The sequence below is a fragment of the Necator americanus genome, chromosome II, assembly GCF_031761385.1.
Source record: "Necator americanus strain Aroian chromosome II, whole genome shotgun sequence".
Lineage (NCBI taxonomy): Eukaryota > Metazoa > Nematoda > Chromadorea > Rhabditida > Ancylostomatidae > Necator > Necator americanus.
This window is the reverse complement of record NC_087372.1, coordinates 7,799,316-7,825,609: the sequence shown is the minus strand read 5'-3', so window position 1 is coordinate 7,825,609 and position 26,294 is coordinate 7,799,316. Positions and strand designations below refer to the sequence as shown.

The 26,294-nt window shown below is 39.9% G+C and overlaps 2 protein-coding genes across 5 annotated transcripts; one reads left to right on the top strand and one right to left on the bottom strand.

Annotated features, from left to right (window-relative positions):
- Window positions 1–203: 203 nt before the first annotated feature.
- RB195_017119 (uncharacterized protein) lies at window positions 204–2,308 on the bottom strand (the record flags this gene model as incomplete). Of its 2 annotated transcripts, XM_064183971.1 has the most annotated exons (10): window positions 204–274; window positions 333–413; window positions 475–563; window positions 625–713; window positions 782–892; window positions 963–1,039; window positions 1,105–1,204; window positions 1,807–1,909; window positions 1,973–2,051; window positions 2,224–2,308. In XM_064183971.1, the coding sequence occupies 10 exons, from the start codon at window positions 2,306–2,308 to the stop codon at window positions 204–206; spliced, it is 885 nt and encodes a 294-aa protein (XP_064039851.1). The 2 variants fall into 2 exon arrangements, with proteins under 2 accessions (XP_064039851.1, XP_064039852.1); XM_064183970.1 differs by lacking the exon at window positions 204–274 and having other exon boundaries at window positions 313–413.
- Window positions 2,309–2,534: 226 nt separating this feature from the next.
- On the top strand, window positions 2,535–25,713 carry RB195_017118 (uncharacterized protein; the record flags this gene model as incomplete). 3 transcript variants are annotated; one of them, XM_064183969.1, is made up of 73 exons in its annotated part: window positions 2,535–2,695; window positions 2,885–3,001; window positions 3,483–3,648; window positions 3,700–3,876; window positions 4,067–4,231; window positions 4,641–4,808; window positions 4,864–4,939; window positions 5,006–5,139; window positions 5,196–5,315; window positions 5,505–5,575; window positions 5,651–5,735; window positions 5,799–5,907; window positions 6,400–6,458; window positions 6,551–6,627; window positions 6,703–6,837; window positions 6,921–7,078; window positions 7,326–7,450; window positions 7,511–7,651; window positions 7,726–7,818; window positions 7,896–8,027; window positions 8,299–8,448; window positions 8,531–8,601; window positions 8,663–8,803; window positions 8,926–9,046; window positions 9,102–9,197; window positions 9,257–9,355; window positions 9,566–9,787; window positions 9,847–10,001; window positions 10,065–10,166; window positions 10,229–10,346; window positions 10,452–10,514; window positions 10,770–10,840; window positions 10,921–11,073; window positions 11,177–11,327; window positions 11,396–11,538; window positions 11,651–11,816; window positions 11,873–11,959; window positions 12,044–12,152; window positions 12,209–12,409; window positions 12,471–12,580; window positions 12,646–12,826; window positions 12,885–13,063; window positions 13,116–13,199; window positions 13,279–13,437; window positions 13,622–13,708; window positions 13,778–13,938; window positions 14,066–14,244; window positions 14,455–14,532; window positions 14,827–14,982; window positions 15,054–15,147; window positions 15,208–15,321; window positions 15,377–15,518; window positions 16,005–16,072; window positions 16,207–16,345; window positions 16,476–16,611; window positions 18,931–19,120; window positions 19,186–19,363; window positions 19,445–19,530; window positions 20,798–20,904; window positions 20,966–21,107; window positions 21,161–21,269; window positions 21,663–21,782; window positions 21,840–21,917; window positions 22,054–22,155; window positions 22,217–22,381; window positions 22,463–22,543; window positions 22,827–22,994; window positions 23,070–23,258; window positions 23,315–23,415; window positions 23,490–23,657; window positions 23,735–23,870; window positions 24,436–24,624; window positions 25,576–25,713. In XM_064183969.1, 73 exons carry the CDS (start codon window positions 2,535–2,537, stop codon window positions 25,711–25,713), a joined length of 9,402 nt encoding a protein of 3,133 aa, XP_064039849.1. The 3 variants fall into 3 exon arrangements, with proteins under 3 accessions (XP_064039849.1, XP_064039850.1, XP_013293244.2); XM_064183968.1 differs by lacking the exons at window positions 18,931–19,120; window positions 19,186–19,363; window positions 19,445–19,530; ... (13 more) ...; window positions 24,436–24,624; window positions 25,576–25,713 and having other exon boundaries at window positions 16,476–16,619; XM_013437790.2 differs by lacking the exons at window positions 2,535–2,695; window positions 2,885–3,001; window positions 3,483–3,648; ... (50 more) ...; window positions 16,207–16,345; window positions 16,476–16,611 and having other exon boundaries at window positions 18,972–19,120.
- Between the last annotated feature and the right edge of the window lie 581 nt (window positions 25,714–26,294).

Here is a 26,294-nt window from a genome sequence, read left to right as displayed (position 1 = left end):
GGTAATCGGTTGAGCACAAGTGCGCTAATAGTTTTTGCGAGGTGTTAATATCGATCGTGCGATCCTAGCCGCGATAATGCTATATATCGAACAATGAAAGAACTTAAATCTGCAACACTGTTGTGTCCTCTGTAACTTTTATTATTTTAATACTCGTATTTCGGTAAACAATAACATGCAATCACTGGTCTATTCTCACACATTTAGTTCGCTATACGGATATCCTCATCACTGGACAGTAAACGGCATAAAGCCGTAGCATTCGTAGTATTCTCTAAAGCACGATAATCTCAGGAACAATGAAACCAAAATTCATTCCGGTGGCGCTTCACCCCTTCGAGCCATAAAATGACGAACTGCTATGGCAATATATACAAGTAGTAAAACGGCAACGAATATATCATCCATAAGTCCTGGAAATGACTTGGGTCCAGAAAATTACCTAAAAAATAACCTAGGAGATTAACGACAAACCCATGAATCCATAGGCAGACTCTGGTATAATATCGAAAGGAGAAAGAACATATGCAATTATTCCAATTGCTATGAAAAATATACGCAGCCTGAAGAGTTGTAAAGACATTTCTGACGCACAATGCCAAAGAAATCAAAGTCTAAACGTGCCTGAACATGAGCATCAATCCATTGAAGTCAAACAAATTTCGTATGATGTACGGAATTAAAACTGGCAGGTCCCATAAGTATTCCAGCCACTGAAGGAAATACGTCGAGTGATTTTGAATTTGTACGAAAAATTCCGTATCCAAGATAAGCAACAAACAGGCCGATCCCCGGAAAATCTTCTGTTATAGTCGTTAAGGCCAATATTGTTCTCTCTAAGTTGATTGTCATCATCATCATGAGGCCAATTCAAAGGGAGCAACACTGTAACCTAGAAAACTCAACAAAGCAACCTTAATTCGTTCACAAACTATCCGAAAGTTTTTCAAACGCTTGCCAACCTCTGTTCGACAAATAGCGCATCTTACTGGTGAAATCAATGACGCAGAATGCCTCCAGTAGCCCATTATGCACTGACCTAGAAAACAATAATTGAAATTCAACTAAAGACCCAATTTTCTTACGAAAAGAAAAAGAACTAACAGCAAAACATGTGTCCGCAGTTCGTAAGCACTGCGTACATGGCAGTTCCGTAACAAATTGGGCAAGTACGATCACCATCGTGACCTTGTGCAGCTATCCTCTGAAAAATAGTATTGAAGAAGAGAAACAAAAATAAAACGGAAGATGCAGAAAATGAAAAAATCGGTTTCATACCGAAAAGAGTTGGGGGAAAAATGTAGTTGGGGGAGGACACTCAGTGGCGCGCTTATTTCTGGACGCTTATCTTATTTTTTTCCTCTTAGTAACTTTAGCTTGCATGCCATAGGTACTCTAAGACTAATGCTTAGGTCTTAAGGCTCTGATTGATTTAGTTATTTACTTCCAGAAAGAAGGGCACCACTGAAGAAGAGGAGAACGAGGAAAAGTGCACGATTCTGGTGCACTTAATCTACGTAGTGTGAGCAATTCATCATCTAGCAAAATGGAAAAAATAAAGGTAGCGCTGGAATTCTGCAACATTTGCTAAGCTAACTTGTTTGCCGAACGAATGGCGTAAGGCGGACGCATTTAGGTGCTACTTCTTAGTGAGCAACATCCCTCCAATTACATTATATGCCCGCCGAAATTGGCATCTTCTTCAACTCAGATGCGAATTTGCAGTTTCTGTTTCAGTGGAAGAATGCCAAATTTTTAGAGTGCCACTAGAAGGTTGGTAATCAGAACTAACATAGGTGAACTCACTTGAGTTTCGTTAACACGACCACTTTGACCTCTAACAAATGATTCCCGAAATCCCTGAACGTCTCCCGCCAGATCCGGATGTATTTGGACGATCCTGTTACCTCTGCAAAAAAAAAAAAAGATTCTGACAACTCGAATTGCAGGAACGATGGAAGACAGATCATACCTTACGAAGTAGTTAACTGTACATGCTACAAAGCTAGCAATAAGAACAGTGAACAAGGCAAGGGCCTCATTGCTGAATCCTGAAATAGTCACAGAGTCAAGGTGAAACTGGTATGCAGTCGCTTAGAATGCGTCCGGCGGTCGATTCGCGTTGTGACTAAGAGTATTTCAGACAGATACGGGAAACTATCGCAAAAACATGCGAAGAAATACGAGGACATCAGATGTCACAGAAGAGCATTCTACACTTACCTTCGACTATTGTTCCACTAGTGAGTTCGCTCACCATCACTACGGTATCGACTAACTCCAACAGCAGTACGAGAAGTACAAACATCTGTACATCAAAGCTCTGGCACTTAACATTGGTACCGTGCTCTGAATTAATCCAGCAAAGTTTTCGTAATATGGTGCAGCGTTGCGTGATGTTCGCTGTTGTGCATGCATTTTATTATACGTCAAAGTGCAACGTGATCGCGAGGTGGCCTTAGTTCCGCTGTTTTTTTTTTTCTGTCCGGAGGTTTCGTTTTCCTTTTCTTATCGTGCAGTTCAAATTTTAAGGGATGGAAGCAGTGAAACCAAGGAAACCAAAACACAGGGAGCCTGCTACGGTTCATGAGGCTCCTCCAATCCCGTCTCGTCCTGTTGTAGTTATGGGAATGAGGCTACCCGATGCCCCACAACATGCGCCATGCAGGGCCAGCACACCTGAACCAGAGGAAATGTTAGTTCTACGGATATAGCCAACTGGTCACGCTTTTGATTACTTCGAAATGCACATATTTTTGTCATATTTTGTCACTTTTTTTTTGTGGAATTTTCCATTTTTCCGCTTTTTCATAGGTGAAAATAAGCACTGGGACTGAACCTGTTCAGTTCTCGCTAATATTTCTCAAATGTCCATGGATTTAAGAGTTCTAAGTGACGATGAGCAACCGTCAACATCATCAGTTCCTGAAGAGACAGCTGTTGTTGATTCCGCCGTTGGTGAGCCACCACAGAATGGGATCGCAGAAGAGACCGAAAAGAGGTCAGTTAGGTCATTTCACCGATTTGGTTTTACACACTATCGATCTTTTAATATTATTGTAAAGTGGGGAAGAGAACTCGGTCATTCCTTCTATCTATCCTAAGAGAAAGTTCCGGTGTTGTGTCGCGTCTGTGGCCTTGTCTGTTTGGAAAGTTGGCCATTGTGGCAGCGGTAGACGCTTGACCATTTTCTATGTGTTTTTTTTCTCATCGTAAATAGGTCACCTAATTGAGGTCAACCTCTAAAAATCGGCAGTAAGTAAGAGTTTCAAGACAGTGTAAGTCGCTCCTTCCTCGTACAACTCCAAATAACACCAGTGTTGTTGCCTCAGAGAAAAATTAGCGTTTTTTTCTGCTTTCGGTAGAATTTTTCAGTGCGTTATTTAATCCAGTAAGGCACCCTTATGAACTCCGTTCCGCTCTACACTCCTTAGTATTCTCCGTCATGATGCAGTTCTTCCCTTTGATTTCTTTTTTTTTAGCACCGCAATTGTGGAGGCTTCGTCCTTGCCTGCACAGGTGGCTGTTTTCGAGGCGGTAAATTACCCGGCGATTCCTCAGCTATCTGAGTCTGCCATGAATTCGACCTACAAGACTTCTCTTCCGCCCCCACTCTATGAAGTGACCTCTAAGGAACACACAAAAGAGGTAGCGCTCAGAAAGTTCCGGACTTTTTTTTTTGAAAGTTCGGGTTTTCAGATTGACTCAGTTATTTCTGAACCTCAAGTTCCTGACGCTCCTCCTCTCTATCCTTCACTTGCTAAACTTCATTACGAGAAGGACAAACATGGTCTTCTGACGGAGCAAAATTTGCTCGCATTCTATCATAATCCGATGTACATGATGAGCGACGAGTTTGTGAATAAATTTGTACAGGTGAAGAAGTTATCTCATATGACATCATTCTAATGACTCATCCTAACGGAGACCTTATCAACTTTTCTTGCCGAACTCATTGATCAGGAAAGCAAATAGTTTGAAGTTTGGGGGATTTGATTAATGCTCATTCGAAAACAGATTAAAAATTGATCGCGGATGTTAAAATGGTAAAGATTTGCATTTCCAGAACAACTTGATATCATCTGGTCCTCTTTTTCAACTGCTAAAGCGTTTGAAGAATCTGTGTGAAAATATGGCTATAAGTGAAGTTAGCGAGAAGGAAAACACGGAAAATCTTAGCAAATGCCTTCGAGATTGCTGGGTCATGCAACAACAAACGTTTGAAACGAAGGTAAGCGCCTCAATATGTTGAGGGTAAAAAAAAATCTTTTCACAGATTCAGACTTCACTAGGGGTAGCTTCACCCATTTGAACTAACAGAATGGATGTCTTAGTGGTACCTTCACAGAGAAATTTCTCAAAGTCCATTACGATATATCACTGGTTGAAACTGTAGGACATCGGGCGCCTTTTTCTTTATCAGCGCGTGTTAATTTCTATTAATGCCCTTATGACAGCTCTGTCTCTTCATTTTCATTTGAAAGATGTGGAAGAGGTGTTCATAACTGTGGTGATTTTGCTGTAAAATATAATATGTTTGCAGTTGATAAATAGTTGTGGTTTTTAACAATTTTATGTGTTTCATAGACGTGAGTTTTTTTTTAGTTTTATACAAGGTTCCAAAATTTCCCAAAATTTAGGGCAAATGTGGAGAAAACAGGGATGCGTCTGGAACAGGTCGTTATCATAAAGTAGTACTGTGTACGCAGAAGGTTGATGAGTTGAAGAATTTGCTTGCTGCCAATCGGACTCATATGCTAGACGAACGTATCTGTCAGGAGTCGGAATTTCGATCCACTGCACTACAAGTCATTTGTTCTCTCTTGCTTAGAAATTCTTCGTTTGTTTATTATGTTTTTGTAGGTGCAATGGATTATAATATCCATCAATCAGCAGTTCATGGAGGAGAACGGCCTCTCACTTCAGAGCCCACCAACTTGTACGCCAGTATTTATTCTTTCTTTCTATGACTCTTTATTAGCGACTTTACTTTAGTGTTTTATAGTGGTGGAGACAGCTGTCCCGTCGAATGGAAGGATACAGTTATTGAATGCACTTTCCGATATTTTCTTTCACATGAGATTTCCTGCACTTCCTAAGCGGTTTCTAGATGCACTAGTTGGATGGGCGAGGGAGCTGGTACTTAACTGCATACCAATTTAATTACCAAACTTGTTATGACGTTGATCTTATAGGTATGCGTGTTAAATATGTGGTGCCAATGTGAGGATGCGCAGTTTATTTTAAACCATCTTCTTCGTCTTCCATCACCCATTTCCGAGTGGGCAGCTCCATTTGTACAGACTTTTATACAGGTATTAGTTATTCTTGTACACAGTAATGTATAATGTCTATAAATCCGAGCAGCTATAGCTATAGCAAAACAAACAACATCTATAAGGAAGAAAAAGCGATAAAGAAGAAAAAGATGTATCTACCGAAGTTTACCGAAGAGTAGAGCTCTGCATGCTTTCAATCATAACGTAGTAATTTATGTTGTTTAGGCACCATCTCCACCGAAGGTCAAAGTTGATTACTGTGTCACTATGCTCTCTCATTTAATGAATCCAATCGAGTAGGTGGTGATACTGCAGATTTTTCTTGCCTCCATGTATCTCTTTCTTTTCATATATTATTCACTATTTTGTAGTGCTCGTGAAACTTTCCTTCGTCAGATTGGTTTGTCAGAAACTGAAGATTCAACTTGGGCTATTCTGAGTGCAGACGAGGAAGAGGTTTCATTATTACATTCTTTTTCTATTCTAGGAGCTGCGTGTACTTCAGTTAACTGAATTCAGGGTGACTTTTCCTTAGTTACTGTCAATGAATCTGATCTCACATGCTTACTGGATCAACTTCCGGTATCTGAGCTCTACTCATTGGCATACTTGTATTTCTCAAGTACCAGTAAGTTCTTCTTTTTTTAAGATGTAATTTGAGGGCATCGGTCACGAAAATATATCCTCTCAAAATTTCACAGACTCAGATGGCTTGAATTTAAAGAAAACAGCTCCCGATCGCTTATCCGTCAAAAATAGTGACAAGATTTGGGTATAACTGTCGAAATGTGGACCATCCGCATCGATATCGAATTTCAGAGACAATTTTTCAGCGCTGATTATTACCATTATTTCGCACAGGTTAATGTGTCACCTGAATAAGCCGTGTGACATTAAGGTTATAAACTCTTCTTCAAATCCGACCAACCTTTCCTGCAAAATAGTATAACCAAAGTGACGGAGTTTCGTACAGTATAAGTCATTATTTACGCTGTACACATTATAAATAGTCTAATCCTCAGTAATCCATGATAGTAGTGATTGGTTATATCAAAGTAGTTTCAATGTGGGTGTTTTCTCCAAAACAAAAGGCAAATGATCACTGTGTATTTCTCTTCAGCTGCGGACAAAGGAGATCAGTTCGTTTCGATGGTCGCGTTTCAGCTAATGCTTATGAAGGTTAGTTTTTTTTTTCAAGAGTTTCTTTTTTTTGTTTTTCTGTTTGTTTTAATTTGCTCGCTTTTATGGTCAACTTTTCTAATTATTTTAAGGTTCTCGACACTGGCTTGTCGACATACTGCGCCCCTTCATATAAGCAGTTTTGCAAACAAATAGGGAATAGTTTAAGGTTTCTAGCCTAATTTTATTTTATCTTTGTCTAGCGTTCTTCGTCATTACAACTATTTTTTTTTACCAAGTTTAGACAGAGTGTACGGGAATTGTGCAGCCATTGGTTGATCACTCGTAATTTGCTCCCCCGTGGAGAGGATTCCCAACTTCAGAGCGAGGTGGACCGAATAGTGCTTCTTGCCCTACAATACATTACAAATAGACCTGGGTATTTTTCTTCAATCAGCTATCTTTGTTCTCATTTCCTGTCTCCGTTTCTATTTTTGTTGAAGTAAGGTCCTTTGTTTTCAGATTTGGCTTGTGGCAGTTTCTGGTTGATCTGCCTTACGATTGTGTATCAGAGGACTGCCGTTGTCGCTGCGAGTATTTCTTACGATTATCGGATAAAATGACGGTTTCAGAGGTGTACGATATTCCAATAAGTGAAATTGTTGCGAGAAATAGAGCAGGTAAGCGTTCGCAGAAGTGGTTTAAACCCTCTGAAAAGCTTTAGTGAAGCTCCCTATACTTCGAACCAGGTAGAGGTACCAGATAGTGCTAATACTTACCATTGGCCAATTCTCGTCCATTAGCAGTGTCACGCGGTAGTTCCACGATTGAAGTATGCTGAGATTCTGAGATTGGAGTAGTACTTTATCCATAAAATACATCAACCTACTTCAAGACGCACAAGTTGTTTTAACTTTGCCTCTTCAGGCGGTTTGAAAGAGCGAACAGAAGCTGTTGGTCCATTGGATTCGGTTTTCCTAATAAACACTCTTGCTGCAATTTTCTCGTATTCACATAATGATGCAGGAGTTCTTATCAAAGAAATTGTCGAGGTGCTTCTCTACATCACTAATGTATCTACTGCTCCTATCAACAAAAAAAAAATTGCACAGGTTTGCTTCTGTGATGAATCATCAAGAGAAAGTCTGTACAAAGTTGGAGGAGAAGCAGTATCACTGCTACTTGCAAGGCGACCGTCAACATTTGATCAGCTTCTTACTGTACTTGATCGTAGCATGTCACACATGGACAACGTGGGAGTTTTGAGGATTATTTTTTTTTCTTTTTTTTTCTAATTTATATTGTTTCGGATGCATATATTTTACAGTATGCTGTGAATGTCCTAGCGTCATCAGATATGTCTGGTTGCAAATTATCGCCAGCCACCTTGAGTGTTATAGGAAAGTGGCTCATTAATAAGGTAGGCTGGCATATAAAATGCTGATGTTGGAGCAGAATGACTGATGTTTAAATAATGCTCTCACAGTCATTATTCAGCCGCCGGATGACGTGGCGAACCGTGTGGCTCGCCGTGTGCTGTCTAGTCTTCACTGGGGACCGAACGAAACTGGGGATGGACTGTGGCTGGATCCTGCAGTACATGAAATCTCCGCTGACACAGTGATGAAGGTATAGTACGGTCAAAATGGCGTTGAAGCTCGGTGCAGTTGCGTAAGCGGCGTGTTGGAGGTAGCAGTTGGAGTCGAGGTAGCACCATCGCGAACAGCAGCGAAAAAAGGCACCGGGAAGGAGCACCTCCCTCGATCATAACTGCTACCTTCCACCGCACCGCTTCGAGCGCAACCTCATACGTAACTGCACCGTGCTTCATGTAGTTTTGACAGTAGTATATTTATTGACCAGAATTGTTTATGTATTTAAAAAATGTTCTCTATTGAAGGCGCACTCGTTACATTGTGGTCATTCAAATGGAATGATCGCAAAATCGATACGGCAAATATCCAAATTAGCGAGCCGTATGGCTGATCATGAACAGCTATTCAATCAATTCTGTTGGGATATTCTTATCAAAATTAAGCTCAACTTCAAGGTTGGTAGTGTTATTCATTACGCTGAAGTTCAATTAATCAGGAATTGAGAAGTGATAATCTAGTTGGTATCAAATTTTTCAGGAAAGTACATCAGCACCCCAGAATGACCTATCTGCTTTCTTTATCCATGTTGATCAAAGCTGTCTTGGAAGGTATAGATATCATTTCTGGTTCCTTCACGTCTTTTTTCCTTTCTAAAGTTTTAATTTTTAGTGTTGCTGTGTTTCTGGAGCGGGGTGTACCGTTAATGAATGATCTGATAGCAGCTGGTTGCTCAACTGCGTGCGTGGTATTGTTAGCGAGACTTATGGAGAAGCACTATCCGAAAGTAGTAGCGCTTGGATCCAACAAGGCGTAATTGATTTTTTTGTCTTATCCACATTTCACGACTATTATTCAATTGAATTGTTGTCCGCGAATTCAGTTTTTTCAAAGGAGATCATAAGGCTCATTTTTATGCAACTCCTCAATTCCAGATTTATGGAACTCCTCGAGCGCATTTTGCATATTGACCAATGCTCATATGCTGTGCAATGGATCATTGGACCATCCTCGAAACCAACACCTATTGTGCGCCTCATTTGTTCGTCGCTATCGGTGAGAAATTGGAGGTTTTCTCGACGTATTCGGTATTGGAACTGTTACATTTCAGTATTACTCGAAGCACGTTCATGACGTCGGAGAATATCTGAGGGCTTGGGTTGAGCTTCTGTGTGTTCGAAGACCAGCTGTTTGGAACAATGATAATGTGGGCTCAAGCTAATTAACCTATTTTCTGGATTTTTTTTGACCAATTCTTAAATTCAGGCAACATTGCAAATCTTTGGATCTATCGCTCAGATAGCTTTCATGACTGATGCGAAGAATCTGTTAGGGATTCCTGACATGGTATACAATAATTATCAGGTAGAAGTGTTTCTTTTCTCATTTAACTCTTAAGTGTTTCCTTTTTTGATGGATGGTAATTGTGAACAAATCTAACTTCTCTCAATTTCTTATGTAAACTTTCTTTTCGTTCCTTCTTCACTAAACTTGTTGATACTCAACGCAAATTCTTATCTTCTGAAATATGCAGTCTTAGAACATCGAAGTGTTGTACCTCAAACCAGTTTTCAGCAAATGTTGATAACATGGCGGGACAACTCAAAAGGAATCCTTTCGATGTTCACCGCTGATCAAGCTCCACCTCCTCTAATTGCAAGCACTATGTACGGTATTTCTCCGTGGGCCACTTACCTGCTTTTGCTGGTGGAAAGCAAAAGCTATTCTACATTTTATCAGTTCTTGTACGAAGCATTTGTCAAAAAGGAGAAGACTACAGTAGAGCAAGCAGTGAAGGTGCATTTCCTTTTCTTCAAGAGGCTCCTATTTTTTTCAACTCAGTTTTTTTTTTTCAGAAAGCTGCATCTAAATCCTCCTTAGCTTTACCATTTGCTAGACTGGCTGTATATAGATGGGCCGAGTTTGTTTCGGTGAGCTCTGAAAGTACAGTATTCCCCCTTGCTGTACAACGTCTAGCAACAGAAGCATATCGATTAAAGACTGTAAATGGGTGCGTTTTTCTGACTACTATTGGGTTAAGTACCGATTTTTTTCTGCGAGAGGTGTGTTTTAGAAGAAAATACTGTTTCGCGAGACGTTTTCTAGACGCACCACAGGCAGAACCGATTCTGTCTGCATGTAGGAAGACTTTGACCGAAGCTGTCGATCCTAAAGGGTGCGTTCACCTACAACTAGTGGTTTTTTTTTTCTATAACACGTCTACAATCATCAGTTCAGGCTTGCAAAAGCTGTTAGCGGATGGTTATTTTGCTCATATGAAGTTACCCGTATGGGATTCAACTTTTCGGTTTTTGATCTGGATTATCTCCTTCAACTTATTTTGGCTGATGACATGGTTAGTGCTGTCTAACGTTTTGCAGACATTTTATACCTTTTGCAGTTTTATTTCGAGGTTGTTTACTTCTGAATCACATCTTTTTGAAAGCGTCGCTGTCTTCAGAATATTTGGATGGATTTCGTCGACAACAGCAAGTTGGCACAAGAAGAGCAACAGGAAGAAAAGGTTTCTTTTTTTCTTATTCTTTATTGAACGTGATGTGAAATTGTGATAGTTTCGTAACTTTGTCGGTTCCTTATCATATGGTTGATTGCGGACGCTTTTTAGCCGAGTGTTGTATTTTATTTTGACTTCGATTGAATTTGGTGAACATTTGTTTACGGAGATAAGATTCTTCCAACTCGTAGACAAGCTCATTGGGTTTCTATGAGAAATAATAGTGTATTTTCAATATTATTTGTTTTATGATTTATGTTTTAGCTGTTTTCTCTGACCTGTCACTTGGGACGGAGAGAACCTGTTCATCAAGTGTCTGAGCAGTTTTTAAGCAAGTGGGCTGTTTTTCTTTGTTTTGAGACTGTTTTCTCGTTCTTTTTTTTGAATTTACAGTATACGAGAACTTCAATTATAGACCCAGCACATCGCGAGCTGTTCCCTTTCCGACTTTGCCTGCACATCCTAGTCTACCTCCTGCACCGATCGTTGACATGTCTGCTTTGTTCCAGTTGAATACGGTTATGGAGATGGTAAAGCCGTTGATTAGACATATTCATACGCTATCTGAGTGAGCTTTAATTTTTTATATTTTGTTTTTCTTCGACGTGGTCAGCTTCACAGGAAGAACTGGAACAGTTGGTTATATCAGCTATATTCTCTTTCTCATTCAGAGACTATGTGAATGGAAATGATAACATCGCTTCTGAGGACTCCAAGTATGTGACGCTTCTGGCAAAGCTTCATGGTCCTGTTGTTCAACAAATTCCGGTACAGTTACGATGTGGAATACGATGCACTGCTCCGCATAACACCGTTACTCAAGTAGGACTTCGGAAATCCCCATTGATCCCTTTGATTTTGGCTGTTGAGTTAATCTCAACTGTTTATAGGTGACAGGTACAAAATTTAATGAAACGACCGATGCTGAAATGGCGCAAAGCCGTGAGAAGCGAAACGCTCTGTTAGGAGAAGTGCATACGGGTGTTCTCGACAGAACGGCTGTGGCATCTGCAACAATGGAACACATCGCTAGGTACACATGTAGTGGCCCATTTAAAATCGAGCGTGTTGACAAAGGACTTCCACTCTGCTTTTTTTTCTCTCATCTCTTGATCCGCTTTTGATCCAGGCAAGCTTTTTCACAGGTTGATTGCTCGTATGAGCATTTTATGCTCTTCATCACATCGTTCTGGCGCCCAGATGACTGGAAGGGCAATCTTCAAGATAGTAACATCGTCTTTGGGTGCGAGTGAGATGCTATTCCCAGCAGCATCGGCAGCATATGAACATACCCTTCGGATTTTGGCTGAAGTAAGGTTGATTTGTCTGAATCTTTTGCTACCTCGTTTTGATGTTCCAACTTGTAGGAGTTCGTGCGTATGCAGCCTTCTGAACAAATTTCAGTTATGGTGTTGGTTTTAGAAGGATTTCCATTGTCGGATCCTTTGGTAGAGGTGCCTTGTCAAATACACATTAATTTCTCCTCTTTACTACCCTTATCTTGCTTTATTTATTTTGCTCCTATTTTTGTTCTTTAGTGTTTTACGCCTGAGTGTCTGTCTTCCACTGAACTGTGCTCAGCGTACACTCGCCTTTCTGAGGCTGTTAGGGATCCGGAAAGAAGTGTCAGCGCACTTAAATTACTCAGTATGTACTCTCTTATTTTTTACAAGTTTCATTTTTGTACCTGTACATCTTTCCAGAGAGACTCGGAATGGACAAAGCTGCTGCATCGCTACCCCCGCAGCAATTTGCCCCACTGTTGCCCCTTGCTTTCCGCAATCTCGCGAGCCAACCGGACTCAAATGCTCCGTTACATGTTCTTTGCCTTGAACATGTCGTTACTTTTGTGTTTCATGCATTTCCTGCCAATTTCACAGCTGGGCTTGATCTTGCTTTGAATGGTGAGTTCGTTACTTACCATATTCATTCATTTCATCTCGTTTAGTAAGTTTTGAATTTCAGGTTGTAATACTGGTGAGACACCACCAATGCTACTGCATACTTTTGTGCAACGTTTGGGCGCAGATAATTATGAAATTCCAAAGGCAGAAAATGTGTTGGGCGGTGTTAAGGTATGTTTAACAGTGATGTCAACGAGGTGCTGTGGTTGACCGATTTATTAGATGCCATTTCTTAGGCCAACGAATGTGCCATGCTCTTGGCCAGGAGACTGAACGATGCACGTTCCCGATCACCTTCAATGTATGCTGCTTGGGGACGATATTTGGATTCGGTCACCAAACTAGCACAAATGTTTCTTTTTACACCATGCAGAGAAACGTTTCCAGCCGAAGCGCCTCCTACTGTGTTACAAAGAGGTTACCTGTTAAATTATTTTGGAACGTGTTCATGGTGATAATTTATTTACTCTTTCAGACCTGGCCGAAGTTTTTCAACGGGTTTTAAATGTCTTTGCTCCTCTAATAGTGCCTGTATCCCCATCTATGCCACCATTTTCTCCTTCTAATGAGACAGAAGCAAACATTGTTCTGGAAAGATTTGTACAGTTGCTATGCTCGCTACCGCACAACGCCGTTCTTCAACCAGGGACACAGGTACTTTAGATTTTGAAACACTCTTGAGCACAGTTTCGCATTTTGTTTTCAGAATCTTCCTTCTCTCTTGTGGCAGTTTTACCATGAAAAACTTTCGATTCTTTCGCATGGATCTACCCATTATTTTTCTTTATTGGTAAGATTCAAATTTAAGTTTGTTTTATTTGCTGGGTACATTAGCTACAACTATTCCATCCACTTTCTTAGTCATTTAGGAAAGTCACTTCGTAAGGATCTCATGGCCCTCCTTTTATCCCTCAGAAAGAGGGCTCGCTGCAATGGACGACTGCCTTGCTACTAGATCTCCTTGTTGTGCCCCTTTCGTCGCTCAGATTGTTGTTAGAATAATGTGGAAGGATGTTCTTGCGAGTAATGTGAGTTGTAGAGGTTTCTGAGAAAATGTATTCGTTTTTTTTTTTTACAAAATACCTCCTCTATTCATCATTTCAATTGTTTCTATTTCTGGCAACTATTCTCTGTAATCCTGTAACTTGTACGTTTAGTTTCTATTAAACATTTATTTGTGTATTAAACTTCTGACCAAAGAAGTTATTTTAGGTCCACAGTGAATTTCTGCCCCATTACCTGTCAGTCTTGTTCAGCGTTTTGCTGCGGATTGGCTCTGCTCTCTCCAACTACGTAAAGGTTCTTCTTTGTGTTTCGTGCGTGTCCCTTTGGAATAGCGCATGTTTGACCTCAACTATTTTCTTTAAGGTTCGTGCTTCAATGCTGGATTTAGTTAAATCCTTATGTCAGCGAAACGATTGGTCAGCTACTTCACCAGAGCGTGCAGAGGAACTAGCACAAGTAGTAGCAGTCTGTCTGCCATATGATTCCCTCACGAATCCCACCGATATAGTAGCAGTCCTTCAAATGTGAGGTCCTTCTCTATTAAATGTATTTCTTACAATTTTGTTCGTAAATTGTTAATGTACTGTATTCCATCTATAAGAAAATAAACTTCCCATTTCGATTTTCCGTACGCACACTAGTTTATTCCAGAATTTGGCGCAAGATGTGTTCTTTCCTCGTTAACGAACCTTTCACGTCGGCAGCTCTATTGAAACAAACAGCTTGGGTTAGGACCGAATGTGCTCTGGTTTTACGAGGAGGGGCAACCGTAGCATCACCTGCTTACAATTCCTTAATTGCTGATGTGGATGCGGTTGCTCAACAGCATGGTGAGTTTTCTTTTCAGTTTTTCTATATCGCAAATCTTGTCATGTTCTCGATTGGTCAATGTCTGTATTTTCGTTTAAAAAAAATGTAGGGAGGTGAAAGAAAACAGTTGAGATAGCTGTTTTGTAAAACACATCAGTTAGTGAGTTTCACTACGAATGTGAGTGCTGGAAATTGCCGTTCTTTTCTGGGAAGTGTTCTTCACCTTTTAGAGAATCTTCGTGCATTCTCGATTGTGGCAAGAGAACTCACGGCACTATGGGGCAGGATTTCGGACGCAAAGTTCGGAGGCATGTTTGGTCTTTTTTGGAGTTACAAGTTTGTGTTATGTTGATCACACTTAAGACGGGAAACATATATCGTTTTTCATCTGCAGAGGAAAAATCTTTTGTTGAGCAGTCCTCGTATTCCTGAGGATATTTTTTCTGTTTGTCGAAAATCTTCTTACCCTTTTTTTCTCACTTGAGCAGTCTCAAAGTAATTGGTAAGCAAAAAATGTGCCCACTCAGGTCACACAATTTCCTGGAGGAATTTCTTGCTGAATTAGTTTACTTGGTTTTTTTTGTAGATTATAATTATTTCAGAAGCTTTGGTAACAACATGGAATGCATACATTAGTGCAAATCCTGATTCTCCACTCGTTCTCACTTCCCTGAATACTCTCATTGGCTCCCTAAACACAGACCAATTAGTAACTGCTTTGAAGGTCATGGAAAGAACTATTATCGCCTATTTTAAAAGTAAGCGCAGACATTCTTATTTGTAAGCCGATAGTAGTAGTGCACACATTCACGTTATTCAACCTCTTCAGGGAGTTCCTTCTCGTGGACTGAGTTGATGGAGTGGGCGCAGTGTCCGAACAATCTCTCATCTAGTGTTCGTGAATATTTGCTGAGTGTTTCAAGGTAGACGATCTTTTTTTAATCAAAATCAAACATATTAACATTAGGCTCAACATTTTCCAGTAATAACAAGGCTAATCCGCTAATGCTCACTACCGCCTGGTTCTTGAAGACTACGCCAGTCAACGATACTACTGCGTCAGCCCTCCACACTTTTGTTACCAGTATTAAGCCGAAGTAAGTTTAATGAAGTGTGCTTAAAGCTCTAAAAGCACTGATAGCGATAACTTAGACATGTAATGTGTGAAGCGTCGTTTTTGCTTCTAATCTGGCAAGAGGTACGATGGCTGGCTGATGCGGTCCTAGCTGCTCATGCTAGCTCTGGTCGGACTCTTGATGATCGTCTACCGTCGTTCATGCGATGGTTAAGTAAGGTAAAGATTAGTTCAAAAAGGAGTAACTTTCTGAGAAACAGGTTGATGGCTTTCATTGTTCCATCGAAAACGTTTGTATTATTTTTCTATTTCACATTTTTTCTAACGTTTCAGCGCTTTACTTTGATTATTTTCTTTTCAAAGAAGCTTGAATGATCGATATACAAATCTTGAGTGGTTTATTTTTCTCCTCTTACCTAATATGTTGTTTCCGGGACTTTTCTTTTTATTGCCTTATTTAATATGCCGAATATTGGAATAATTGAAAACATTTGGTGCTGTGAACTATTTCAGTTCCCAGAATTCCTGAGTCTTAGATTTTCAGATGCTATGAGCAGTAAATAATCCTAAAATTCAAATACTTGCTTGAATTATACGCTATTTAGTTCGCACTATTACCCAGTGGCTATGAACTGGTTTTTCTTTTTTTTTTTACAAATTAGCCAAAAAAATCCTTGAATATGATGAAGTGAATTATATTTGCAGGCTGCAAAAGATGATTCGAGCTTTATTGCAAATCTTATTACCAGCAAGAAAACGGCGCACTCTCCTCGGTAGGTTATTTTTTCACTTCGGTCAGTTTGTGTTTCTTCACACTCAAAAACTAATTTTGCTATTTGTTCCGTTACCATTCCTTTTTTAAATAGGTTTCTCTTTTTTTGCAACTTTTGTCATGAATATTTTTCAGTCTTCGTGCTGTTCTTACCATTTTGGAATTGTTCCTAACACAACAAATGATGGGTGAAGGACAGTTGCCTAGAGCCACCGAAGGTTCACCCGTATTGAACAGCCGAATCCATGCGCTCAAAGAAGCAGCGGCTACCAAGGTAACCTAGTTCTTCTTCGTCTTCTCGTTCCTTTTTATTTTTGTTTAAGACTTTCGCATGCTTTTTTTTCTTTATCTCCCATTGTGCGGCAGTCTTTTTGACTGTTGCTATGTTTCGCATAGTTATTTAGGCGAATCAGCAGTTTGCGAGTGCCTTTAACGTTGCCACCCCATTCTTCGTTCAAGTAGACATGCACCACATTGGGTCTGCTCCAAGCCTTATTCTTCAGTGTTCACGGGAGTTGTTTAAAGAGAAATTTCTTTTAGGTCTTTAGTTCTTCTTTCTTCGTAGTTGTGTACTATTTTACTTCTTTGCTTGCCTTTTTTACTCTAGTCGATTTTTTCATGTATACTCTTCTAGGCTGATTTATCCAATGTACATGTAAATAATTGTAGTGGCGAGTTGCTTATGGCTTTGAATCTAGTTTCGATTAACGAGTTTGTATTGCTGTTTGACTATGTTCTCCATCCAATCTACGAAACCGGTTCAATCGGGTGATAGAATCTGATCCGCAGTGATTTTCCCGATTATGGCAGCACTTTAGTCTTTACGTTGTGTAAAAATACTTGAATGAATTTTTCTAGTTTCCTTTTTTCGACTTCAAAGGAGCAGATGAATAGGCTCCAAATTAGTTCGGTTTGATAACGTTATGCCATGGTTAATACATACATATAATAGGGCCAAAACGAAATGAAACAGGGTGCAGTTGTGAACACTTTTTTTTTTTAAGACTGTTGTGGAGCGCTGGATGCTTTCCCATGGTATTCTTAGCAACTTGTACCTCAGGGATTCGGACGTATTTATTGTAGAAACAAAACAAAATGAAGCACGGTGTAATTGTTAGGCGGCTGTGCTCAAAGCGGTGCAGTGGAACGTAGTGGTTAGAATCGTGGTGGAACTTCTGCTAGTGCCACCCATTGCTGTACATCCCCTATCGATGATCCGGCTTCGATTCCAACCACTGTTTCCACCGCGTCGCTTCGAGCGCAGCTTCCTAGGAGACTGCTTCTTACTTCTTGTCGTTCTTACACGACTATATAAAAGAAAAAAAGAGTAAAAGAGTGAAACTCTAGCTATAACTACTAAAGATGGTAGTTGAATACATGAAGTTGCTTTAGTGTTGGTTAAAGTAGAATAATGCTCGAAGGTGAAGAAAGGGGGAAGAGGCACGTCGTTCAGTCTCAGCGAGAAGAAAAGACATCTGGTAGGAAGTACGGTTTTTTTCCCTTTTTTTTTGCAATCCCGGCGGAGGGAGATAGCAGCGGTAAACGTGAGGAAAAACAAAGAGTGATGAGAAGCGGACTTTTTATGACTACCATATCTATTGCGGAGAAAATGTAATGTAAACTGTGTATATGAAAAAATGTATGGAGAGAAATTAGTTGTGAATGCAGTTGCTAGTTCATGGCTGTGGCACATGACATAGTTTCACACTTTTTTCTAAATGTTCGTAAAGGAAGGAAGCGAAGAATCCACCATACAGGAGAGATGCATAGGACTTGCAGAAGACGTTCACGGTAAATTCATACAAATAAGCTGCTTCCTTGTGGACGTTTTTCACAGAACTCCCGAATTATTAGTTCCTCTGTTGTTGAATCGGTTTAACATCTACGAGAAAAAGTTTCCGTGAGCAACTATTAAAAAAGACGCGAAAATACCGCAAAGATTCACTAAAATGTCTCAGGAGCATCTATGTAACGCTGAAGTTGCACATAAATTCGTGGAAATCTCATAGAAAATTTTCCGATTCACCTTTGTACTGGTAAATTTTACTTTTCGAGAGAAGAATAAATCCTTCAAGTTCACATTCAACATAATGAATTCGCTTCGAAACTACAGTCTATGCTAAAGGAAGCTTATTTTGATCGCATGAAAACTGTACACAGACACACACACGACTCAAGTGGTAAGCTAACGAGAAATCTGGAAATTAGGTCGAGACGAATTGTGGATGGATGATGAGTGCACCAGCAGCAGCAGCGTAGTAAGGGGTTATCGATTATTTACCCTTGGAGTGGTGGAGGGCGGCCTCAAACGTCCTCATTGAAACGCGCTAGCTTCGGACTAGATCCATAGTTTTGCATAAGTGTTTTCCATTTAGTTCTTAGCAGTTGATTTTCCTCTCTTCATAAGTACTCTTCATACCAGGGGAAAATCAAGCGCTTATCCTCTTCTGGATACTATTTAATGCCCACCTGGGAACACCAGCTTTAATTTAATTACTAAGTGATGCTTAGAACTAGAAACTAGCATTGGCGTTTGGTAAGAAATTATCATCCGAATATTTCCCCACACTGCTAAACTTTGGAACAATTTTGATCCTCAAGTTTTCCTGACTATTGATCCATCACTTTGATGTTGTTGTTCGCCCGGTTCCTTATTCTTACAGGAAGATTTCGGATCACTACCCAGTAACTGGACATGGTATAGCGATTTAGGATTTTATTTATCTTTTCATAGCAGACTTTTCTGTTTGTATCCGATTATTTCTGTTTCTTTAATTTTGGAACTGTTTTTGAAACCACGTCTCGTTTCGTGTGTGAAATATTCCACCTTTTCCTCCATATTACATGTACGTTTTCCAGACACAAAGTGTCCCATCCGCTTGGTTAACAACCTAGCCCAAATGCGTTTGCATCTAGCGCTATGGGCTTTGCTAGTTGTCTGCATATTTGCATCCGATTATCCCCGTGATCCTTATGCAACACTTGGAGTGTCGAAAAGAGCCACCATTAAGGAGATCAAAAGGGCCTACAAACAACTCGCAAAGGAGTGGTTAGTCTAGCGAGATTTGCGAAGAAAAATCATACTTAGAGGACTTAAATGTTATGATGATTAAGGCATCCCGACAAGAACACCTCTCCGGAAGCACAAGAACGATTTGTCGCTATTAGTCGTGCATATGAATTACTTTCGGATCCATTGAGACGTGAACGCTATGATAAATTTGGTGCGGTGGATGAGAGCCCGCAGTCAGGTCCACAATTCCATCATGGATTTGCAGGATTTGAACAATTTGTAAGGATATACTCACCTTTTTGATTTTATTTACCTTGATTTTCTTTGATGAATGGTTCCGATTCGGGCTTTTACGTTCAGTTCGGTGGATTTGGCGGTTACGAGGATGGTATTTTCGGCAAACAACGCATCACATTGCGACAATTTTCGCATTCCATCTTAGAAAAGTACGTTTTTAATGCTTGCTATCGATTTAGTCCTAGCGGCAGCTGTGCCGCTACATTTGTCAATTTTTCATCTTCATGTTTTGCTTTGTGTCATTAATATTACACTTTGCTGCAGAATGTAATACATCTTGTAAACCAATTGGATTCTTTTTTTTTCGGTGCCTTTGGCATAGTCAAAAAATGAACAGTAATCGCTTTTAGTGATACAGCATACCAGACAGTTTTTTCTTTAAATTAGTTGAAATCGATTGAAAAGATTACAATATAATTAATGCCGAAATCGACAGATGAGAATTCGGAAATTCTCTATCTTAAACTGTTCAACAGCCTTTGAATATGTTAGTACTGATTATATTAACGAAAACGCATCACAAAATTCGCATGACGTAGTTGTGAAACCTGCGCGAAAATATAGATTTGAAGGTGTAGACGTATGTGGCTCCGCACGTCTCCTCCTAATCGTCCTGAAAAACACCGTGGGAGACTGTTTGTTCCTATGAGGTATGTGAAGGCGCTCCACTTTTGTGCACGCACCGAGCTCGAGAGCGAACGGCTGATGATAAATGAGGTCTCCTCATCAGCTTAGCATGTGCAAAGAGAGACGTTTTAACATACGAAACAACTGCGTTCCTACGCCGTTTTTTTTTTCAGGACAGTTGATTGTAGGACAATTGAATGAGTTGGGCCACGATCATATTCATGATCTACACTTCAAACTCCGTATTTTCCCAGAGGTTTCCCAACTACGTCAGTTTCTTAATACGCCGCCAATAAACATTGTAAAAAGGCGATGTTATTCTTTACGATGCGTTCTCTTCTTTCTTACCTACATCCTAACTTATTTATTATTAGATGAGGAGTGACTTTTAGATTTAGGGATTTTTGTTTTTTGTTTTTCGAAGTAACTTGCTCTCTACTTCCCTTTGAAGTATTTAGCACGACGTTTGCTTCTGTCTTCGACTATCTCTTACAGTTTTGACTTATTTCCTTTTGTTTTGAGCAGAAAGTGTTTAAAGTCAAGATCGACAAGTAGAGGGCGAAAATGTAAGTGGGTTTGGGCACTCAACCTTTTATTTCTGGACGCTGTATCTTACTTTTTCCTCTTATTTTTAGTCGGAGTCAGAGATCCTCTAAGACTAATGTTTGGGTGTCAGGGCCGTCAACTACACTTTACCCCAATTACAGAAATTCAATTAATTTTATGATTTATATTCTTCAAGCCTTAATTGTGCATAATTCCTTTCATTTTTTAAAAGCATCTTTCTAGAAGCCATTTTCAACCTTTCCTTCTATACGCCTATTCAAACTATTGTCAACTGTGCTTCCGTTTACAAGCGCAATGGAAAGCGGTTTCCGAAGATCTCGAACCTCTCGGTTGGTACCTTTAAATCTTTTCACATCTCTTTTTCGAAACGATAGACTTTTCATCGTTAAGGTTATGGTATTGGATCAGTGAATGCAGTGACTGATGGCAACTTGTTAGAAAAGTTGCGCATTTCGCGCCTTCCTGCTATTGTGGCGGTAGTGGAGGGCAGAGTGACACACTATCGTTCAGATATGTTCCTAATGAATGCCAGGTTCGCTTCCCTACCTTTTTGGTATCCTATCACTTATTCATCTCGTATTTTAGAGATGTACGGGTGTTCGCTCGTGATGTCATCCCGAGAACTTTCATGCAGATGATAAACACTCATGATGGTTTGTCGCGATTTGTGAATCAATGGCACTCAAGTAATAAGGTAAATTTTCAACAGTGAAGAGAGAACCGTAAGAAATAGAGACTTCATAAGTAGGAGTCTTGCTCGACTAAAGATTGGCACGTATTCAAATAAAGCGAAGAAAGTTGTTATTTAAGAGCACATCGCCTGATTGGTATTTGGTTCTGTACTTATGTTTTATAAGCGTAATTCTTTCTATATCTATTCTTTCGACTACTGTTTTACCCAGACAACTATTATCCAAATCTTGTCATTTACTAACTTCTTGTTTATTATTTTGTCCTCATAACTTGAAAGAGTCTGCTTTTGAAACCTCTTTCACTCGGCAAAGTGAATTTTCTATTACTTATACTTACGGCTTTGTTTTCGGTATATAGTTGTATCCTTTTTTTGTTTTGAAATAACATTTTCAAGATATCGGTCGTAGTTTTGGGAGCGGCCCCTGACCCACGAATGCGGTATCTGCTAGCCGCGATGAAGCACTCGCATTTTGCTCGGTTTGCCTATATTCATCTGGCATCCTCGTCGAGTGAGGTATGAAAGTGAATTCTTTACTCTTTAACTTCCGATTGAACCTTATTCTCAATTCAGGTGGCGTCAATCCGCGATGGTTTGTCTATCAAATGTAAACAGTGTGAAAACGTCCTTATATTCAACGATTTGCCTGGGGTCAGGTTTTGTCAATTTAGGATCTTCACATTTCATTCAGTTCCTTTTTGTTGTACAAAGAACTGGAAAGGGAATATTACCTTCCTGTCTGTTTTTCCTCCTTTTTGCTCCTCTCGTCAATTTATTTGCTTTTCAGGATGGTCCAATTGCTCGGTTATCCATCAGCAACATAAATCAACTCACTATGGATGCACTAAACACGCTCATTGAAAATAACAAATTTCTAAGTCTTCCACGAGTAAGCCCTTTTTTCCCTTCTAAGTTCATTTGAGCAGTGTTTATTTATAATTTCATTTAAGCTATCTTCGTCAGAATATTTGGATGAGCTGTGTCCGGTGTCTTCAAGAAATCCAAGACGGCTTTGCGTTATTTTACCTGTCGTAGATTCTTCCGAAGATGAACTATTCTTGAATGATTTTCGTAATTTCGTTCGTCAACACAAAGAGAGTTATGCACAACAGAAGGTAAGATTAGACTATTTCCGGAAATTCCACAGAGTTGGTGACATTTTTGGAATTCTTTAACTTCCACTACATCTTGTTTAGGTGGAGTTAACTTACATTTACGCAAATAGACAATCTGAATGGATCAAGCCGTTTTTGGAGAAGCGAACTGGAGAAAGCGTGGTAAATTCTAGATCTTCATATTTTTTAACGAACGCCACTCTAAAATTCTTGTTTTAATGTCTTGCCTGTTATATTGATCTAAGGAAGATAAAACTTTTTTGTTACCTACGTTTATTTACACGTTTAACGAAACAAACACTTATTTAATTCGCACCGAATTTTTATTTTCATTTCTCCCCTTTTGGGTTATTTCTCTCGCTTTTCGCACTTCCTTTTTATTTTTACGCTTTGTCTTCAGCCTTGTTTTCGCACAGATTCTCAATATTTGACGCAATTGATTTAGACGAATTCTCGCGATGTCATTGTCATGTGGCGAATGGAACATGTGAAAGCGCGGTTCACATGGCTTGAAGGAGCTTGGGGCGAAAACGCTGAACGATTCCAGACTATGCTAGGTGCTGTTATCTCACAGGCAACCCGCCTGGACCAGACAGCTTCAATTGGGAACTTGGTGGGATCATTTAATGTGATGTTTCAAGTTTTATTTTAATTATGTTCAGCAACCACATACGATATACATGTTAAGATCAATGAATATGCTCCGTCATGGTGGACTCGGATGTGTCGCGCATTAGTGCGAATGATCCAAGCAGCATGGTTCCATCTGACCAAAGAGGAAGCTTATCCGGTTCTCTCTGCTGTGGCAACATTCCTTGTTATTCTCGTTGTTGGTTACGGGTTGAATTATATGAATCAGGAGGGTAGGCCTAAAAAGGTTAGGTTTTACCATAGTAGCTCTGTGAAAATCTGAACAACTTGTTTGATTTCAAGGAAAAACCTAAGAATTTTGCTTCCGAGGACTGGCATCCAGAGGATCCACAGGCCAAAACCGAGCCACCTCCTAAGCCGAATCCACAAACAAGGTTGCAGCGGTATGCTTTTTTACGTTCCGAATAAGCATTAATGGGTTGCTTTCTTAATTTATTTCTGCTATTTCTTTTTCTAGAGCATTATCAATAATGAATCCGCATATACATGAACTACGGGCTGAAAGTTATTTTGGGATGATTCGACTTCTAAAGCCGGGCTGTCGTTCACTTATTCTTCTTGTTGATGAACAGAGTAAAGAAAAACTGATGATGCAATTCGCACAATATATTCTACCGCTGCGAAAGTGAGTTTTTTTTTTAAATGGGACTCTTGATTTCTATTCTCATTTTCTTACAAAAAGCTGGCATAAGCTGCTTTCAGCAACAAAACGTTCTCCTTTGGTTATTTGATGGTGGAGAAAAATCTTCCATGGTTTCGGAAGCTGCTTGAGCATACACTACCGTTAGGGGATGAAAGTACACAAAAGGATGGGAATTCGCTGTATGGCAAACTGAAGGTGAGTAGTTCTTCTGTTTCTTCCTTCTGCTACAACAAGTTTCAACACGTAAGCAAATGTTTATTTGGCACATGTTCGGCTGTCTATCCTTATCGCTTAATGTATACACATTTACGTAGCAAATTAAATGAAACACAATTGATTTACGTTAGTCTTGAGTGTGAAGCGATAGTGTATCCATGGCTGCTGATAAAGTTCATTCACTGTATGTTCGAATCCCAACAATGAAAAAATGCTACAGAACCATCTGAAAATTAATTGAAAATGTTTGGTGAAGGTAAAGTTTCTGATAGGACCTCTAAACCTATTTGATTTCCACCTCTAACCCAAAATTGACTCTGAATAAGAGAATGTTATGCATATGGTGGACAGAACTTTCCGCCAGACCTAATGTAAGGGATTATTTTCTTTTTTGTTGTGGGTGGGAGAAAGGAACGTTATTCATCCAGAATTATCATGTTTCTACTTTTTTGTATGCTTCTCAATTTTGCACTTAGTTTATTTTCTGATGATGTTCTTTTCTACTCCTTACTAATGTCTCGCACGTTATTATTCGATTCTCCAGTCAATCAATCCTCGACAGACTGTTGGAACAGTTCTGGCATTGTGCGGCTGGAAGCTGTACTTCTCAATCTACCATCCAATGCATACAGCTGGCAAGAAGAAACCCCATCACCAGCAGCACTTTCTGGGATTTGATGATGACGATGATGTCACCACAGACTCAGACAGTGATAACGGAGCGGCAGAGGATGTAAGTTTTTTTTTTAATTTAAAGACAACATACTACGACTTTCTGATGTTAGGATCTCTGCGAGAGTAACCAGATGCAGTTAATGAGTAAGACACACTCATCCACTATGAGCCACTTAATACACGATTTAGCAGCATCGTCATAGAGTCCACGATCCAACCGACTTCCTCACTGCACCGTTGTGGAAGTGTTGCGGATCGCTCGAGTTCTGTTACACCTAATAAGTGGACGTTAGGGAGACAAAACATACAGGGCATATACACACGTTTGTCTCGATTTGTGGGGAGAACTGAGCACGATGAGACTACTTTGATTAACATAATTTTGTGAATACTTGCAATTATTCGTTCTAAATTCAAATCTTGAACTATAGTCGGATCAAAACGACATGAGTCGCGGTGCAGTTCTGTAAGCAGTTGCGCTCGAACCGGAGCAATGAACGGTTTCGAGCAGCGGTTCTCACCCATTCCTTTCCTCTACGGTCCACCGCACCGCTTCGAGCGCAACCGCTTACGCAACCGCACCGTGCTTCATGCTGTTTTGACTCTTCGTTACTTTCTTTTTGACCCGACATTTGTTGTACAACTTCTGGCTCAGCGAACATATTCACGTGAGGCTGAATGACACAAAAAGAAAGAAAAATGCTACAAGGAACATTAATGCAACGATGTTTTCGTTCATATATTTTCAGTTCGAGTAGCAAACGCTATTATGTTTGCTGTTTCTAATTGAGAGCACAACATATTCGCTCAGTAACTTTCTGAGTTCCGCGAGCTATCCCTTAGTCTGCACAATCTTACTAAAAGTTGCATAGTGGAAGCAAATTAATCAGTTGTTGCTTTTATTTTGTTAGACATTTTGTTACTGTTGAAATAAAGAACGAGAGAAAATTATTGTCCTACCTAGAGTCTGGATAGAGTCCTACTTTTAAAATAATAAATCCCCTTTCAGGAGGTGATGCTTCGTCGTGTTGGCAATTCTGTGAGCGTGGAAAATGTGCTGAACGGTTTTCCAAATTGGCTGGACAGACTTCTAGAGGGGTCTATTCGACGGTATTACATACCAGAATGGCCAGATAATCTCAGATAGTTATGTGCTGTTTTTCTTTGCCGCACAATTTCAGTTTCTTCGATCAGTTCGGTTTTTTGTTCTCTTATTGAATTTTGAACTTCTGCTCTTTCAATTTTATGTTGTACTAAATTTTCTTTCCCCAATCATTTGGTTCTTGTTTTGCTTTATTTAAAGAGCGCCCAGTCCACTAAGTTAAATGGCATGTTGCCATGACATCCGAGCCCAGATCATCCTCAGGTGTTCCACGCTTAATCTTCGCATCACACAGTTCACCAAAATTATTCATTTGCATATTCATCGCCCAAATTGTTCACCTCTAATGCTGTTGCTTCTGAAGCGTAATCTTTCGGTTTGTCATCCCTCCATTTCACCATTCGATTCTCATCAGAGCACCTTTTGTTCCGCTTTTTTTTTTTTCTTGTTAGGGTGCAATTATTTATCGCTGCTACACGCTAGTCACAAGAACTATTTGTGTGTCAGTAAGGCGTTTGACCTGTTGTAATTAAAGAGATGCTAATAAATGTCTATTTTGATAGAGGTGTCTTTGCAGACGTACTCGTGCAGGATGCGACCGCTCTATTTAACTCACCGATTTTGGA